The following is a 19,485-nucleotide window of genomic DNA, read 5'->3' on the forward strand; positions in this document are numbered from 1 at the left end:
CTTTGGGGACAGCACCGTGATAAACAGTGGCACGACCTGTCTTCCTGAGCTGTTCCTTGTGATTTTAAACAGAAGTAAACGGGGACACATCTGAGGCAATGGCTATCTCTGATTACCCAGCCTTGCACTGCTGATGTGTGAACTCACCTTTACTACCGTGTGTGACTCTGGTCCCAGGATGGTCCCATGTCCTTTGCAAGTAACCCCTAAAGCCCACTGGCTACCACAGTGACCCATGAGAGCTGGGTACCCCCTTCATGGCTGCACCCCCCACTACTGGGACATCCCTGGCATCTTAAGGACCAGCCCCATGCTAGCTAACTACCAGTTAGTAATGACAAAGGAACAGCAGGCTCCTGAGAGGCCCTGCCTGCTCACTTCTGAAGATGGAAAGAAAACTAATATCTGCAGGAAAGCTCTGCAAAGATTTCCTGAAAAATTATTTTATGCATCTGACATTCTGCCTTTGCTGCTCTGTATTGCACAGCTTCAGGACTTGCATCTGTCCATTAAGGAGGGACACCATGGGCTCACTGCAGCTGCAGGGAAACCGTGCTGTTTTTTAGTGGAAATCGTGCACCATTCTGTGCTTTTCTTCCCCTCTTTTCCTCTTACTATAAAAATTGTTACGAAAAAATTATCCCAAGCACTCTCTGTTTTCTTGATAAAGCACAGAAAGCAAACTGTGCTTTCAAATATTTCTCAAAATGATTAACTATCCATTGATAAATATAATCTGTTATGGTATTTCTCATCTAACCATAGCTTGTAAATGAACATATGTGGATACTTGCAGCCAGGCAAATAAAATCCAGAAACAAAAAGCAGGCATCACTGTTCAAATTATTGGGCAGAATTTCTGTGTCCAAGAAGTGAAGCATAGCTTTATTTTGTAGCATAAGGCTATTGGAATCCTTATTTGTTTCTTCAGCTTTAGTATCTGGATTTTGAAAATGGTCTCACTCTTGAATTTTCCTGAGAATTGATATGCAAATTTAAACTGCATTCCATCTGACATGCAAATATCATAGTCACCGGAGATATAGGAAATGCAATCAATGCTGTTGCTAACTCAGTCTTCTATTACAACTTCTGTGCACATCATATACAAGTGGGAATTCAAATGTCATTAGTTTCCCAAAAAGTCACACTTCCACAAACAAAACCGTGCAGTTTTTCTAGAAGTACTATAACATCAATGAAAGGTCACGTGTTATATAATGATGGTAGAAATACCTTGTCACTGCAGTGTCCAAACACTCTACAAATCAAAATAATTAAATCAACATTAAACCACTACCACAAGGAGAATCAAGCTACTTTACCTTGTGTGAATATGTGCAGAGACCAGTGTAAAGTAATGCCAGCCCTCTAGTGTTATAAAGGAGTTTACATTTGTCATAGCTCTGTGATACCTTGGTAGAAGGCCCAGCTATGAAGAAATTGTTGAGGTGATCTGGTTTTGGCAACTCGGACTGTCCATCTCCAGGGAATATAATGTTTGATTACAACTGTGGATGGCTGATCGTATATTAAAACTCTGTAGTTAGATTAGCTCAGAAAAGAGGTCTTGGAGATTGTACAAAAACCTTCTCCTGATGAAAAGCACTGATCTACTTGAAAGTAGAAAGGGTTTGGTGAAAACAATCTGAGCCCAAGGTGACTGTTGGTGTCTAGATGTGTGCTTTGTTCAGCTCAGTCATCTGGGATAAGGCAAGGAATGTATTGCACCAGCCCCAGCAAGAAACTGAAGCTGCTCTCACCATACCCGAGGACTGCACGAGGGAGGGGGACCCATACCCAGTACAGACTCATTTGAAATAACTCCTCATGGTGGTACTTGGTGTAAACTGCCCCCAAATGCCCAGCAATATCTTGTGGCAAATCAATTGGAGTGTCACATGGCAGAGCCAGGGCTGCCCCTGGCACTGTGTTCCATGGATGCTCAGGCAGCAGGGAGACTGCTGCTCCTGAAACAGCTCGTAGTTTGATCTCAGCTGCTGCCAGAGACCATAAGAAGGGCCTCCTCTACGCAGAGGACTTAGCACCACATAATTAAAGATGTGGGTATTAAGAGGGTTGATGTGTAGACCTGTGGGAGCACTCTTGCCATTAGAATAAAAGCAAGGTTATTTGGGTTTAAACATAGATCAATATAAAAAATCTTTAAACTGAAACACGCATTTCCACAGGTATTCAAAGTGATTTAGAGAAATCAATTTGCAGTAACAGGTTAAATTTAAGCTGGTGCAACTTCCTCACGTAGATAATCCCTTACAGATATACACTGAATTGATGAATGCATATAAAGTGGAAATACATTTGTAGGCCAGCATCAGATAAATATTCTTGCTATTGCTGATGCAATTAAGATGAACGTTTTAATACCTGGATTTTTAAATCTGGAGCATTTCACAGAGCTCAGAAGAAGCAACTGGGTGAAGAGTAAACCGGCCATGTTCAGAGCATTGTACTTTCTGGTGGAAGAGCTGAAGTCGGCTGTGAACAACTGCATTTGACACTTTCTTAATCACAGCAGCCAAACCTGTTACTGGATCACACCCTCAGGATTGGCTGCAGCATAGGAGTGGATAAATTATAGACCTAAAATCACGGATCTGAAAGTGTTGGCAAGAAAGCTTAGACAAGCCTTTCTGTGTCTGTTGGCTGCTCTTGGCTGCCCAAGCACCATGGTGACAGAGGTGTCCCACCCCTGGCAGAGCAGCCTGATGGGACCTTCATCTTCTCAGTCCCTGATGACATTTTTAGAGCTTTAACTCCTCCCCACTGTGGGTACAGTGAAAAAGTAGTGTTTTTCATGGAGGATAGAGGCACAGGCATCTATCTGCATCTACCAGCTTAGAGAAGGAAGTGGTTGTCTCCAACAGTGTGGTGGCCAGGGCCAGCAGTGCCTACAAGCACTTTAAAACCGCCACCAAGTATCTGGTCACACTGGAGAACTTGGCAGGCAGCTGAGAAGGAATGGGGAAGAGTGATTTGTTTTTCTCTTTGGTGATGTTTAGTTCTTGAAATACTTGAATTGCTTGGGAAGGAGACCCAATGATGTCAGCAAACCAACATTTTCTCTGAATAAATTTATGTAAATAGAGTAAAATATTCTTGTGTAGTTTTCAGCATAGCGTTCATCTTCCTCCCGGGTGCCATTTTTCTGTATACCAGGTAAAAAAATCAGCAAACGTAGATTAACTTGGAAGGATCTTAAAAGATGATCTCGTTCAAGCCTTATGTCATAGGCAGAGACACTTTCCACTAGGCCAAGTTGCTGAAAGCCTGATCCAACCTGGCCTTGCACACTCCCAGGGATGGGGAATTCATAGCTTCTTTGGGCAACCTGTTCCAGTGCCTCACCACCCTCAAAGTGAATAATTTCTTGCTAATATCTAATTTAAAATCTACCCACTTTCAGTTTAAGGGCATTAACCTTTGTCTTGTCACTACAGGCCTTGGTAAAATGTCTCTCTCTGCTTTAGGTACTGGAAGGTGCTATACAGTCTCCCATGAGCCTTCTCCAAGCTGAACAGCTCCAGCTGTCTTCATAGGAGAGGTGCTCCAGCCCTCTGATCATCTTCGTGGCCCTCCTCTGGATTTGCTCCAACAGATGCATGCTTGTTTGTGTCAGGGACCCCAGAGCTGGACACAGCACTCCAGGTGGGATCTCACCAGAGCAGAGTGGAGAATCCCCTTCCTGTACCTGCTGGTCACACATTCGATGCAGCCCAGGATATGTTTTGATTTCTGGATGGAAGCTCACATTCCTGGGTCACAACCACTTTTTCAGCCAGATGAACCTTTTCCCGGGGGACTTAAAAAAATTAGATGAATTTTTCTGCATGATAAAAAATTATGGGGAAAATTTGATATTGATAATTTTTAGTCAAATACAGGAAATAGGTTTTGATGAGATTTAAAAAGTAGCAACAAAATGTGAAAGCTCTTAATTTCAAAACAGGTGCATTTGAAAAACTGAGACATTAAGCAAAAAACTTTGTTTTCTTAGATTGGTCAGAACAACTGAGAAGCTTGTCTTTACATAGAAATAGAGATTTATTTATTTTTAAATAGCTGCTAAAATTAAAAAAGGGAAAGATTTCAAAACCTAAACCCCAATACTCTTTATCTTTTTCCTTTTCTTTTTTCTTTCTCCCTGCTTTTAAATGTGCAGTAAACAGATTCCCCAGAATCTGAGAGGAGAAATTACTTGATCTGTAGAATATGTTGCTCTACATAAAAGAAGTGCTGAGAAAAAAAAAAGCAATACTTAGTACCCTTATAAACTGGCATCATATACACTATAGTGAAATCATAACTGTTGAATCCCCCATTTCGTGGGAGGATGTGCTGAGAATGGAGAATATGCTTAGACACTGTCCACCCTACATGAAATTGGAGAGCAAAACATAGAAGGAAGCCAGAAAACAAGGCATGAGAGATGATGTAACATCCAGCTTCTCTGCCAATGACCTGAGGGGCCAACTCTCTACCTTTGGGGGAAGATCTACTTACCAAGAGCAATCCCACCAAAGTGACTTTCAACATGTGGAGGAATCAGAACCCGACTGCCCAAGTCTCTAGGACACACTGATATCTCCCTGGTACAAATCAGTTTGTTTCCAGCTTCAGCAAAAGTTTTCCTGAAATAAGGTAACTCCCACTGAGACACTGGAATTTTGGTTGATGCCTGAATTCAGAAAGTAGAAAAGGCTAATGTCAACAGCTCTTCAGGTTGATGGATAGTGTTTTGGGTTTTCTTCTTCCTTTTCTACGTGTACTAAAGACATTTTATGTCTTTCCAGCAAGAAAACCTTGTATTAAACAAGCTTTTGTAGGTACTCAGGTAATTCACCCAAATTCCCCAGGGCACATATGCAAGTCAGGTAAAAGTATGAAACCAGTAAGGGTACTGGAATAAGCATCTGGGACAGGAACCTGTGGAAGGGGGATGAAGTACCACTGCCCATACACTTAGTTCACTGATGGATTAATAACTTCATGCTTTAGAGGTTCTTCACTGAGAACAATGGGCAACAGCTGCTAATGGGATCTGACACCAGTGCCCTTGGGATGAAGAGGAAGGTTAATTGAATTCTAGTGAGGCTCCCTTTGTGTTTCAGAGCAATTGAACAAACCAGGGCAGCCAACTTCCCAGCATCAGCCTATGCATTGTGGCAAGTTCATCTGTGGTGTGACTAAATTGCCTTCAATAGCAGGAATGAATTCAGCCTCTGTAAGCTAGATCCAGGGAGACTGAGATAATCCTATTGGAAATTTTGATTGACAACTCAGGCCAGTGCTTGTTTTTGCTTGTGGAAATATTGCAGAAGGAATGGGCATTTTGGATGGCAGTTTGCTTGCTGGTCCTCCAAATGTACCCTTACAACAGTGCAAACTTCTACTTCAGTTATTCATGGACACTCTAATCTGCATGGGCATGTTGTGAATAAAAGAAGAGAACAAAATAGATTATCCTCACAAAGTTATTCACTTGCTCTTGGCATTTAATCTTCTTTGGCTTCTCAGAAGCTGTGATACTGGTCTTTGAATGCAGACAATACTGAATGCAATGTTATTTTGAAGATGTTTAAGCCTGATTGCTCCACATTAGTTAAAACAAAGATGGTATTTTCAGGTTGCAAAATCATACTTTATGTTTTCAGTTTTTAATTCAGTTGGATGTCTTCCAAAAGCAAACAGAATCAGGTTATTAGTCTCTTCATTAAAAAAGTGATTGTCTGAAATCTGACATGACTTTGGAATATTGACATACAGACTTCCCACAAACAGGTTTTTATTTGAGCACTGACAATATACACTACACTTTTTGTCCAACAAAGCCATGACCATTTTTACAACTTGCTTCCTATGAAACAGATCTTTCTGTGGATGAAAAGAAGCCTAAACAACTTCCTTTTTTCATTTGTATAGGGTAACCCTGCAGGTAGTAATATTCTCCTAGCAATTTTTTGTTTACCTTTGCTTAGGATCTATTCCTGTTTGAACTTTTCTCTAAGGCTGTCTGGACCGACTGTGACTTCCTGACACACTGTTTCCTCTTTGTGTCTCTCCATTGTTGGTGCAAGCTCTCTGAACTCCAGTCATTCTTCAATTCTCTTCTCTGCTTCCTCACCTTCATGTGCAAATGTGCATTGGTTTCTCTGCTGCAGAGTAGGACCTTCTTTAGTTATGTTGGCAGTGCAGTGCTAGGGAGGCTTTTACCTTAAACTGGTTGCCTGTGTGCCTGTGTATATATTATTTTCGTATCTTTGTAACTTCATTCCACTTCCTATATCTGCAAAAGTAAAATGATGCCCACACACACAAACACACAGACACTCACATCCAGGCTCTGAAGCAAATAAAGAAAACATAAATAATGAACAGTCCCATTTAGTCCCATATTTTGACTGAGACCCCTTGTGGCAGTACTGATGAGGTCAGTTGCTGGAGTGAAAAAACCAAAGACTCTAAATTGCAAGAGTTTGAAAGCACCTCTGCATAATCCTACACAAACCACAAAGATTGTTACTATGCAGCATTATCACGGATGAGCCTCATATAGCCAATGTAGTTACAATGAAAACCAGAGGGAGGAATATTGCTTAAAGCAACTCACTTTTATTGACAGTGTACTGTAAGGCAAGGAAAAAATGTTTGCCAGATTTTTTAAAAAGACGGCTTGCAGCAAGAGTGATCTGCAGTTCAATGTATTATTGAACTGTCAAAGATACTCTCTTTTATAAATCCAATATTTATCTTTTTGTTATATATACAAAAGCTCAACTTAAGCACAAAACAGAACAAAGTAACGGATTTGCATATGAAGTTTTCTTGATGGTTCACGATCTAGTAAACAAGAGAATGCACATATTCTTTTACTATAGAGTTACAATTGACTAGATTTAAACTTAAATATACCCCAAAACACATAAACCCCCCACAAAATACAGATGTGTTCAAAATGATTATTTTAGAAAAAAAAATTGAAACCATTTTCAACTACACACTGGGAAAAAACATTGACAGATGCCAAGAAAGCTGTACTTCATGGCCAAAACTAATTTTGCATTTTTGGTGAAGGCATCTGTGTGTTTTCACTGTTGTATTCTGACCACTTGGCCAGAAAAAATTGCAAAACACTGGCTTTTCTCTGCTTTTGAAAGGATATCTTTTTGAAGTGGTGATGCAAATAAACTGTGAGCCTCTTACAAGATCTCACATCAGGCCATGTTAGAGCAAACTATCATTTCCATAGGAAACAATGGTAACAGAAAGGTCCCAGCTATGCTATAAAACCTAGTCAGGGGCCAAGCAACAACATCTGCAACCTCTTAGTTCTTCCCTGAGGGAAGGGCACAATTTTACCCTACATTTTTTGACAGCCTTAGATTCTGAAACCAGCAAACACAGTTGTGTTCTGTGGCTTTCCTTCTCCACTTCCATATCCGTATAGCATTGGCCTTTCACTGGAAAAGCTTTTATGAAAGCCATAGCTGCTTTTTCACTGGTGATAATGTAGTGCTCATAAAACAAGTGAAGGCTAACATGTCAAATATGATGTGTTGGGATAAAAAGGGACAAAGGTACTTAGCCACAGCACAGTGCCATGCCTTACCTTTGCAGGCCTGTAGCATGAGGAGTAACATGGGTAAGTAAAATTCTACCTATACAGGCAAAACTCAACGTATTTTTAAAGACATACAATACTATTTTGTAATTAGAATCCCCAACATGCTAATTTTTTATCACAGACAAGAAGAAAATCTTAGGACTACACAAGAAAAATGGGACCCAGTTAAAAGAAGAATAATGACACCACACATATATGTAACCAGTATATGCTGAAAATGAAGCATAAATTCATGTTTTTCATGTGAAAGTCTTCTGCTGGATGCTTAAATGCACAGTTTTTAATGTATTTTTTCCTCCCCCCTCCATTTTCTCTATGAAAATCAAGCTCTTTGTGTAATTAACCAAACCTCAAAGATATTTACATTTTAAAAGCCAATCCTTCACCTTCTGATTTTAAAATGAGTAATCCTGTATCTTGCATATTTTAAAAAAAGGTCCAGAGAAAGCTTAGAATTGTAATTCAGTATCTGCACTTAGTAAAAATACTTCCCTTGAACATGAAGTCAGTGCTGACCTCTTCAGGTCATTTGTGAATAATAAAATTTTTCTAAAGAAATGTTACTAAGTATGAACTGAGGGAAAACACAACCAGAAGAAATACATTACCCCTGTATTGTAAAGTGTTGCCGCCTTAAAGTATGGTAAAGTTTGAAGGAAACCACAGAGGTGTGTATATCAAATTTGCACTATGATTCTACAGAACACATGAAATCTTTCAATGCTCTGTCTGCTAAAGGCAATATAGTCTTTCTGACTTTGTTAGTAATGCTATAGTATATATGTTTCTTAGAGTACAGTTAGTACCTACAGAAGTCAATTCTAACATGGAAGTGAGTGCTACACTTCATATGGCAGGAGGATAAGCGTAAGATAAAATTTATGACATTGATTTTAAAGAAATCATACATCACATCTTTAAAATTTATGATATTGATTTTAAAGAAATCATACAGCATCTTTAGTTCTAAATATAGAAAATTATATTGTGGTATGACTTAAATGCCTCTCAGATATCAAGAAGGTCCTCTCCACTCTCATCACTCTCCACAGTTAATTGTCTTGTCCACCATTTCTTGACTTCTGATCCACAGGAAGCAGCATCAGACATGGGATTCATTTTGCATGCAACAGATTTCACAGTTGAACGTCCACCAAAACGGAGATTGACTGAAGACACTGAATGGCTTATTGGTTTGGGGGCTAGGAAATTAAACAGAAAGTTCAGAAAGTTCTGTATTAGAGTAGATCTGCTTCTTGAACATTTTTTGCTTAGAATTCAGGTATAGAGAACTAGCTAGACTAGGGCACCTTTAAAATTATTTAGTTCAGAAAGAGTAGGGCTCTGTTCTAATTTGTTTGTTGGTTTGTTTGTTTGTTTTCCCATCTCCAGATGTTCACACTGCTCCCAGTAATCTGCTGGTAGAGCAGTTTAACTGAGCAGTGCCTCATTTCCTTCTGCTGGGATAATTGATGCAAGAGATCTCTTTTTATCCAGCTAATTGCAACCTAAATGATTTAGGCCGTACTTACATGAGCTAACCTGCTGGCAAAACGGTGAAAGTAGTAAATGTGAGGAAGGAGGGTGGGCGTGGGGAGGTGCTTTTAGGAGTGGCAGCTACATCTAGAAAGTGATACTTTACAATGGCCTAGGGGTTGAAGCCAGTACAAGTTGCTGGTATGGCACTAAACCACATGTCTAAGTAGATAAACCCCACCATTGACCTTAATTATGCTATTAATGATCTTAAATACCTGTCTTTGCTGGACTGGAGGCAGACTACTTACCTGTCAGCTGTGTTGTGCATGGAAATGACCCTCCTTTTTAGGACCATTCACTGAGGAATGCTCAAAACTGACACAGACCAGATCAGTGTTAAGAAAGGAAACTCTGGGCTATTTATTCTTTCAAGATTTCTCACTTGAAAAATGTATGCAGTTGACTACAGTAGTATGACTTCTCCTTAGCATGCTTCCTCTTTCACACTTTCTTTTCCAACAAAATGTTGATCTTTGCTGCTCAGTGATATTTAAATGGAAATAATCATAGATTGAAAGCTTTCTATTAAACTATCCTGGTTCTTGGACAAGTACACTGGCAGCAAAAGTAGGGTCAATGGTAGTCAACAGAACAGCATGACTGTCTCTCCTGCATCCACTTAAATATGATTAGAGTCTGAACAGTGGCAGCCTTTGGGGCAGCACTCTGATTCAGAATAGGACTGACTGATGTAAAAGTTCCTGAGTAAATGTATGAAAAAGTAAAAAATGTAACCACTTGCACCGGACAATGGTTGAGCCTATCTTCCAAACTTTTTGAATTGTGAAGGAAGGGAGAAACTGCTTTATTCCAACAGGTATGAGGACAGGAAAGCCCTGATGTGGGTGTAAGCGGCAGCCAGGAGGGAGAATTGTGAATCATGGACTCTCTTAGCCTTGCTATTGCACAACAGCAATTTTGCATGTGAGGACTTTACTGACAAACTTTTTCACTTACCTGATGGCAAGCGCCATTGTCCAATTTTCCGCTGAGGACAGTGTCTCCCAGCATCTCCAGTGTCTTGTCTATAGCCACCTCTGTCAGAAAGTGTTGGGCTAAGGAGCTGCTGCTGGCTACTTGTCTGAAGAGTGGAAAAAGAATCTCAGTCATAGCTCCCATTGGTAACCCTGGGAAAGCATACCTTTCTATTCTGTTTCAAGCTTTATCAATGAATACAAATTTAACATATTGCCATTGGTTAGGGCAGCATGCTTTCTGCTCTTTAATACCCTAGAAAACTACTACTAACAGATAAAAGCAAAAAGGTCATGTTGGCTCTCAATGCCATTTGTCCTATTGAAGGGTATAAAATTATTCTCAGCCTACTACAACCACTGTAGAAAGCAGTCCTTACGTTGTACCTTCTATATTTCCTATCCTGGAAGGTCCCAGGACTCCTCCTCAGACGTCCCAGCATGCCCAGTGTTCTCATACTCAGTGCAAACACCATTTCAGAATGCCTGAACTGGAAAGATTCACATCCCCAAGCCTGCACGTAACTCCTGCGAGAGCTGAAAGCTGAGGCTGCCAGAGTCGTACAGCTGAGTTTGCCCTTTATGGCGATAACAAGACAGCTAAATATGTTGAGGAATTTCTGCCTTAGAGAATCATGCCTTTACATCTGATGTCAAAGACTGAAGCAAGACAAGGTATTTTTTAATTTTTTTGTTTTCAGTTAAAATGATACTTAAAAAAGAACAAATAAGAAACATGGAAGTTTTCTGAATTTGTCATGAGTAGCTGATCGTTTTCTGATAACATACCTCTGGCTGTGCACTGTTATCTTGATTAATAGCATTCATATCTTCGCTTGGCTGTGTTGTCTCAATGCTGGGAGGATTCAGAAATCGGCTCAGCTCCTGCTGTTGGCTCTCTCGTAGGCTATGGATAATGCTGCACGACTGCTGCTGTTTCTATCAAGGTACAATAGTTAATGAAAAAATGTTCTCATTGCTGTGTCACATCAATGGGTTTGATTTTTTTTAAGCATTCCGAATATTTCACTGAACAGTGAGCACCAGCTGTGGATCCCAGATGCATCGATAAAGATCCATGTATTAGATGTTGCTACTTAAATAAAGTGAATTCCAGCATATTTCTAACCTTTAGGGAATAGAGGATGAAATTTATGAACTACATTAAGTGGAAGGCACGTTGCTCAATTGTTGGTTTAAACCTAGAGTTTAAACACATACAAAGTTTTGAATTTATCAGTTAAAAGTTCTTGCAAATAAAAAGAAACCAGGAAATTGGTAGAGATTCACAGGGAATTACTTGAAGGCAATGAAAAAATTCTGATTTCTTTAATAGACTTTGGAGTGGGTTGTTAATAAGACTGAATAAAATAGTACTGAAAACCTTGGGACTACGTTTAGCTTTACAGTACAAATAGAAAAACAGACCTACTACCATTATGATTTTACAATCTAATTTGCTTTTAAATTAAAATAAACAGCACTTAGGAAGGGTTTCACTTTCCTGGGTAGTTTTCACATGATCCCTCTAGGGAGACTTAGAAAATAACAAGAGAGTTTGAAAATATATCTTAACTTCCATAATTACATTCAGTTTATAAAATGTTCATAGAATGTGAAATGATGTGAACCATATTATTAGAGTGAAATGAATGGCATATTTACTTTAATGCAGTGTAGTTCAATATCATAATGAAAGGAACAACAGAGTTGAACAAACCCAGAACTCAGAGCTGAGATTAAATTTACTGCTATTATTATTACAGAGATGAAATCAAAATGAAACTATGTATCATTGAACACTGATGTTTCTGCTGGAATGTACATTATATTCAAAATGTCCAGCTAAGTATTTTTATAAATTCACAAAGAGAAGACAGATGCCAGGATCACAGATCACTATGGAAAATCTCCTATCACAAGAAGTAATTTTTATAAAAACAAAAAAATATATGTGTCAAAACCTGGAGTCAGACTCATAGTAACTGAAAAATTGGGTCATCAATGCAACCAGGTTGTGACTTGGTTCATACATCTGCTTTCCATGTAGAAACTCTACTCATTTGCACATGTTTACACAGTAGCTGTAATGGCTCACTCAAATGATTTATCTTAATACAGCCTCCATCTGGAGAGTCATCTACAGGCTTCTCATTTGCCAGCAGAGGCAAGGAAATAACACAATTACATTCTGTGAGGAAGGATTAGGCTAAGAAGTTCCATCAAATTACATTATTTTTTCTTTATTCCTTTGACTTTGCATATGCATCTTCCTGTTGTATTGAAAAGACAGATAAAGTTTGGGCAGGAAGATAGTTTTTGCCTTCAAAAGATGCTTATTTTTGTAGCACTGTAGAGCTGTAACAAACTTTTTTTGCTCAGTTAGCAACTGCTACATACTTCAAATAAGTACTACCACGACTCCAATGTAAATGAAGCATAGCGACAGCAGATTCCAGCATTGTTGAGCAATTCAATTTATGCAACCATTTAGATCCAGCCTTAGCTTGACTTACTGCTCTGATTCTCTTTAAGCACTTTTTCAGCCACATTCGTATGGTCTGTTTGGCCACCTCCTCTTCTATGGTATATTCCAGCTGTTCCCTAGCAAGCAGCTCTTCCAGTTGAAGACTTTTTCTGATATCAACAGACCGATATGAAAGCATGCTGGAAGAAACACAATTTATTTATTTTTAAATGTTGGTGTCTTTGCATTTTTTAGAGAACCAATGCTTGTACTTAAGACCTTAGTGTGAAAATACTTAATTCAGGTGTACACAGTAAATTCACATTTGAAACTAAAAAATTGCTGAGATGATTCTAAAAGAGACTTATTGTGCTCAAAACAAAGACCTTATCACCTACATCCAGCTATCCAGCACAGGTTAACTAGTGAACTGTAAGCAATTAGGGCATTTGTGGTGGTTTGGTTCCCCCTGCTCCCAAGTGTTTACGCTTGGAAATGTTCCCATTTCTAGTTTATTTCTGGTCAGGCTCACTGTCATGTTGCTACACTTGAAGATACATTTCATTAGTTAGGATACAAGAGGAACACGTGACTGTAGTTTGTGACAAACCTCCTGCAATGAAAATGCTAAAATTACTTAGAGCTTGTTCCCTAGGACCTGTGTTTGCCATTACTAATATTTTTGCAGGAGAAAAAATAAAGGGAAATCTAATTTTTGTAAAACATTTAAAATTGCAGTGCCTCTGTTACTTCCAGGCTTGCCTTCTCCCGAGCCTAATGGCTACCTGTTAGCCTGGAAAGAAACACAGGCTGTTATATCTGTTCTAAAGATGTGGAGAAAACCTCAGGGTACCTGAGCACGTCATGAAAAGTGACATCACCACCATTGTGGAGCCGCTCCATTTCATAGCACATGTGCTTAAACAGCAGCTTGTCCTTGTCCAGATCCACCTCCAGCCTGCCTCGCAGAAGCCTCAGCAGGAATTTCACTCGGAAGGTGGGGATTACACCCTGTGTTAAATTGCATAATTGATGGCAAATTAGTACTGTGATCTAACAACCAACTCAGACATTCAGCTAGATCACTGAGAGAAAAACTATTACTCCTAGCATATTTAAGTCACCGTGAACACATTGCTGAAGAATGTGCACATTCAGCCAGTTCTTCAGCAAATTCACAGAAGTCTTTGTGGTTATTTGACTCAAATACAATGAGAATCTATTAACCTATCATTAATTTTGCCAGAATTTTTCAAAATTGCTTGGGGATTTAGTTTTCCCATTTGCATTCATCTGTAATTAGAATCATATTCCCAAAGAGCTGCCTTTTAAAAATGGAAATTAAACTATAGTTTAAACACTCATAGCCGTGTCTATAATTTGTTGTAAACCTATGCCCTTCTCTGTGCATCTCTGAATGAACAGAAGAATGTTGAGAGTTTACTGGCTTTTTAAAGGTTATCTGCTCTAAGAGGCAGCACATCCTGCAGTTTTGGTGACAACAATTTCTATCTATTAGTACAAATTTAAGACTGAAACTACTTACTTCCCATTTGAAACTGTGGTATTAATAATCTTCAAATATTTTTTGTTCTGCTAAATGAGCCTCATCAGAATTATTTTTGCTGTAAGGTGTTCCACATCAGACAGATTCTGTCAGTGCTGGGGACTATGGATTCAGAACTCTCTACCCCTATGATTACAGACTACAGCTTCCCTCTTCAGCACAGACAATCAGCTACTTTCACCATGATGTTTTTCACATTCAAACCTCAGTGATGTCATGAATCATCCAGACGATGATTTAATTTGTGTAGGTATCTGAGCAGCTCAGTCTCCCAGATGTTATTCTCATTTCAGAATCACAGAATGGTTGAGATTGGAAGGAAACTCTCAAGCTCACTTTGTCACACCCCTCTGCTTAAGCAGGGTCTCCTAAAGCCAGTTTCCCAGGATCAGGTTCAGATGGCTTTTGAATATCTCCAAGCATGGAGACTCCACAACCTCCCTGGGAAGCCTGTGCCAGTGTTCAATCATCATCACAGTAACAAACAGTTCCCTGATGTTCAGAGGTGACTCTTGTGTTTCAGACTGTGCCTGCTGCCTCCAGCCCTGTCACTGACCATCACTGAGCAGAGCCTGGCTCTGTCCTCTTTGCAGCCTCCCTGCAGGTATTTACATACATTGATGGGAGCCCCTTGAGCCCTCTCCAGGCTTAACAGTGCCAGTTTTCTCAGCCTTTCCTTTCAGGACACATGCTCCAGTCTCTTCATCTTTGTGTAACTTCACTGGACTCTCTCCAGTATGTCCGTATCTCTGTTTACAGAAGAGCCCAGAACCAAACCAGGATTCCAGCTGTGGCCTCACCAGTGCTGAGCAGAGCAGAAGGACCCTCTCTGCCTGCTGGCAATACTTAGTCTAATGCAGCCCAGGATAACATTTGCCCTCTTTTCTACAAGGGCAATGGTGGCTCAAGTTCAACTTGGTGTCCACTGGGGCCCCCAGGTCTTTTACTGCCAAGCTACTTTCCAGCTGGGTGGCCCAGTATATACTGTGCCTTGGTTTGTTCTTCTTTAGGTATAAGACTTTGCAGTTCTCCTTGCTGAACTCCATGAGGCTTCTGTGAGCCCATTTCTCCAGCCCGTGAGGGTCCCTCTGCATGGCAGCACGACTCTGTGGCACATCAGCCACTCTGCCCAGCTTGGTGTCACCAGAAAATGTCCTGGGGGTGCCCTCTGCCACTCTGTCCATGTCATTAATGAGGATGTTGAACAGGACTGCACCCATTATTGGCCCCTGGGGCATACAACGAGTTACTGGCCTCCAGCTAGAACCTGTCCTGCTGATCATCACCCTCTGGGCCTGCCTATGCAGAGAGTTTTCAGTCCACTTCATTGGCTTCTCACCCAGCCCATATTTGATTAGTCACTCCATAAGAATATTACAGGAGACAGTGCTGAAATCTCAGCAAAGATCTTCTGAAGAACAGACACATAAAATGGATATGAATCTGTAGACTTCCAAGGGAACAACTCTCAGGGAGCTGGGAGGAAAGATGCTATTATATTGATCCTATAAATAAACATGTTTGTTTGTAAATCTGCTATTATAAGCACTTCACAGAATACAGGTTAGCATTTGAAGGGCCATGAAAAATGTTAGATCATGCTTACTTCTCAAATTTGAACAGTAACTGCTCAGAGAATTTTGTCAACACACTTTTTTCTCCCATATTCCTTTTCAAGAAAACTGGAAATTTACTGTATCTCTGTGCTTGTTATCAAGAAATTATTATTTCTTACCTCTCTTTTGTCATCAACCATGTTCCATATAATTTGAAAATGCCTTAGATCATTATAACTTAAAAGCTGATCTTCTTCAGTTGAGTAAAACAATGAGAAATTCTCCACAATGATAGCTGAAAACCACAAGAATGAAATACACCCTAAAGAAAGCCTGTAGTTACATTGTAACATCTAATTCTGTTGTGCAAACTCCACATCAACAAATGCCTGTATGCTCAGACAAGGATTTTGAATGCATAATATACTGTCTTGCCGCATTAATATTCACCATGCCTTTTAAAAGCTGTATCTTAAACGCTGGTGAGATGCCTAATCTAACATCTAAGATCAATTAAGTGAATTCCAATGATGTTTGAACAAAGGTTAAATGAAGAAATAAAAGCTTAGAAAACAGTGTTCTGTAGGGCAACTCTACTCCACAAATAGAAAATATCTCTTTGTTCCAAAAGCTTTAATTCCCAAACTTCCTGAGATTTAGCATTCCCGTGCCAAATAAGTATCAAAATCATTATATGCATGCAAGGTAACATTGAAGGTACAAGGCAGCCTCATACCTGAATAGCACAACAGATTCACATCTTACATACTACATGCCAAGATGTAGCTTGTTATTAATGTCTAATTTCACTTACCAACAAGCAAATTTAGCATGATGTATGCAATGATGACATAGAAAGAACAGAAATACATAAGAGCACCAGCATAATTTCCACAGTCTGTTTTCCAGTAGGTGCTGTTATCTGGTGTGCAAAATGGAGGCTGAACCTTCAAAACAAAAGGAAAGGAAGTAAAATAATAATAATAAAAGGAGATTATTAATTTCTCTGCAATTGATATAATATTTAATACTTATTTATTTAAGGCTTCCCAATTAGGGAATAATACTGTGGGCACTATTGTGGGAAGGCTGTTTTTCTTCCTTTAGTAGACAGAAACCAGGAAAGAGAGAGAGGTATGACAAAATAGGCTGAGGCATAGACCTTACTATCACACAGAGGGCATATTGTGCATTATGCCACTGTACAGGAACAACCTGGTGCTTTGAAGCATAGTGGTTTTCAAAAGGTTTCTTCCCTGCTCATTAATTTCAAAAAGGAGAGGCATATGATCTTCCTTGCAATGGAAAGCACAGATAAACATTTACTTGGGCAAAATATAATGATTCAAGGAGAAACTTTGAGGCCATCAAGATTATCATTCACATGGAATGAGCCAAAGTGCAGGAATCAAAGACAAGGTTAATCTGAAAAGACACCTTGCCCAGTAAAAGCAGAGATAATAGTAAAAAGTGAGTTACTGCATTTCTGATTTTTTTTTACTGCATTTCTGATTTTGAAACCATCTGTTTATTTTTTGTCTTTAAAGCATCTAATTCCCTAGCTCCATGAAGTACTATACTGTGAGTATGAGACTGGAACTGCAATTTATGCATCATATTCTGAGGTTTAGTGAACATTATTTTCTTGAAGAGATAAAGGCAAGCCCAGCATTCCTTGTACAAAGCTAAGATACTGAAAACAGTTTGAGATGGAAGGGTATCTCTCATTTCTTGTCTACTTATCTCTGGCAGTATTGTAATTACCATGCAGTCATGCATAATTTTGTTCCAGTCTTCTCCAGTAACTATTCTGAAGAGTACAGTAATAGCCTTGCCAGCTGATGAAAAATTTGCATGTCTGTTTTAAAGAAAGAGACAGAGATAGAGAGAAATCATTTCACTTCCCCAGATTAAAACATTGGCAAAAAAAGTTTCCATTTTCTACTGTTCTACTATTTTAAACTAAAAATAGTTAAGGTATTATTTGAACGTGCCCATTGAATTATTTATTTAATGACTTAAGATACAATAACTGAACTCTAGCTCAGACACAGGTCTGATTATTTTAATTCATTTTATCAGAGAGCTAAAGAAAATTCAAGACCAGATCCCATTTCCTGTCTCCATTTTCTTTTATAAGCCTGATGATGACTGGGAAATCTCCAGCTAACAGCCAGTTCAAAGAACTGTCTCCTTTCTGTATCAGCCTGGATCCTGTTCCTGGGTGATGCCAATAAGATGCAGTAGGTACACTGTGTTTCAGCATCTTGTGGGCTAGCACAGTACTGCTCTGAAGCACATTTCAGCTGGCATAATGAAGAACAGCTCTCAGCTGCTCTGGGTTGGATCAGGTGTCATTTGGTCCAATGCACAAGGACTGGAAATATGGCTTAGTGTCTCCTAGCAGAAATTTAGAGCTCTTCAGCTAGACCTGCAGATCTGTCTGGTTTTTATCGCAGATAAACGTCTCTAGAAGAATGTGATTTCTTTGGGCTATTTAAAGAACATCCCTGTGAGGTGGGAACTCCATACTGTACCTGTTAATGTTCTCTCCATATTTCACTGTACCAAATAACACCACTCCAGCAAAAGCATAACAAAGAAGCAGTAAGAACATGCCCACTATGATGAAGAAACTCTTGTACATGCTGACAACCACAGTCAGGAGAAGCATTTTTAGTGTTACCTGGAAAGAGAGAGAAAAAGCAATCCATGATAGCATTCAGGAAAGCAAAGATAAAACAGTTTTTGCACTTGCCATTTTGACAACAAATCCTTTAGACACATTCATTAATGGACGAGCTCAGTAAAATGGTACATTATGAATGTGCTTTGAACTGTGTGTGCTTTTAACTTGTTACAGACATCAGCATATCTTCCTCATTTACAAGGTCAAGATTTTGCTCCTCAAAAAGTATATATAGGATGATATAGTGTAGGATATTACAGTGATGGTACAGCATAAGCTTAACTATAATATTCTAGGATCAGTATTCTCCTTTAGTATCAGCATTGGCATTGCAGGAACAGTGGTGCAGTAAACTACTTTGGGCTTATCTGAAAGTGATCTTCAGATCTGTTAGATGGAAACCACAGATAGTGCAGCCCACCTAAAGGAATACTTTCATGTATAGAGAAGGAGATTTCATTAAGATCAGTACAGCTTCTCTAAGCCAGTAATTTCTCATGGAACTGTGTGAAAGACCAGGGAAACCTTTCAGAAGCCTCCCAGTATCTAAGTGGGGGTGACAAGAGAACTGGAGAGGGACTTTTTACAAGAGCATGTAGTGACAAGGGCAAATGGCTTTAAGCTGAAAGAAGTTAGGCTTAGATTTGATATTGGGAAGAAATTCTTGCCTGTGAGGGTGGTGAGACACTGGAGAAGTTGCCCAAATAAGTTGTGAATGCCCCATCCCTGGAAGTGTTCAGGGACAGGTTGAATGGGGCTTTGAGTAACTTGGTCTAGTAGCAGGTGTCTCTGCCCATGACAGGGGGTTTGGAATGAGATGATCTTTAGGGTCCCTTCCAACCCAAACCATTTTGTAAGTCAAGGATTCTTCAAAGTTGGCCAAAGAACACAAAATGAAAGCATAATTTTGAAAATTTCATAGGCTGTGGGGCTTGATAATAGGTATTACTTTCCAATGCATGTATATTTTACATTTTACTCTTGATACATTTTTTTGCCATAGATTGTCCTAACACTCTTAAATACTTTGGCTACGATGAAAACTTCC

General features: G+C 39.4%; 1 protein-coding gene across 6 annotated transcripts in view; it reads right to left on the reverse strand.

Annotated features, from left to right (window-relative positions):
* Positions 1-6,613: 6,613 nt before the first annotated feature.
* The window catches only part of NALCN (sodium leak channel, non-selective), a 229,756-nt gene continuing 216,884 nt past the window's right edge, over positions 6,614-19,485 (reverse strand). For all 6 annotated transcript variants that reach the window (XM_014873352.2, XM_088159879.1, XM_088159877.1 and 3 more), the window contains 9 exons: positions 18,286-18,434; positions 17,513-17,606; positions 16,563-16,695; positions 15,928-16,043; positions 13,479-13,636; positions 12,675-12,825; positions 10,948-11,097; positions 10,142-10,265; positions 6,614-8,847 (listed from right to left, as the gene is read on the reverse strand). In XM_014873352.2, coding sequence (XP_014728838.1) covers positions 8,654-8,847; positions 10,142-10,265; positions 10,948-11,097; positions 12,675-12,825; positions 13,479-13,636; positions 15,928-16,043; positions 16,563-16,695; positions 17,513-17,606; positions 18,286-18,434 — 1,269 coding nt within the window. In that variant the 3' untranslated portion in view covers positions 6,614-8,653. The remainder of the gene's footprint in view (positions 8,848-10,141; positions 10,266-10,947; positions 11,098-12,674; positions 12,826-13,478; positions 13,637-15,927; positions 16,044-16,562; positions 16,696-17,512; positions 17,607-18,285; positions 18,435-19,485) is intronic.

The sequence above is a fragment of the Sturnus vulgaris genome, chromosome 2 (assembly GCF_052056855.1).
Source record: "Sturnus vulgaris isolate bStuVul1 chromosome 2, bStuVul1.hap1, whole genome shotgun sequence".
Classification (NCBI taxonomy): Eukaryota; Metazoa; Chordata; class Aves; order Passeriformes; family Sturnidae; genus Sturnus; species Sturnus vulgaris.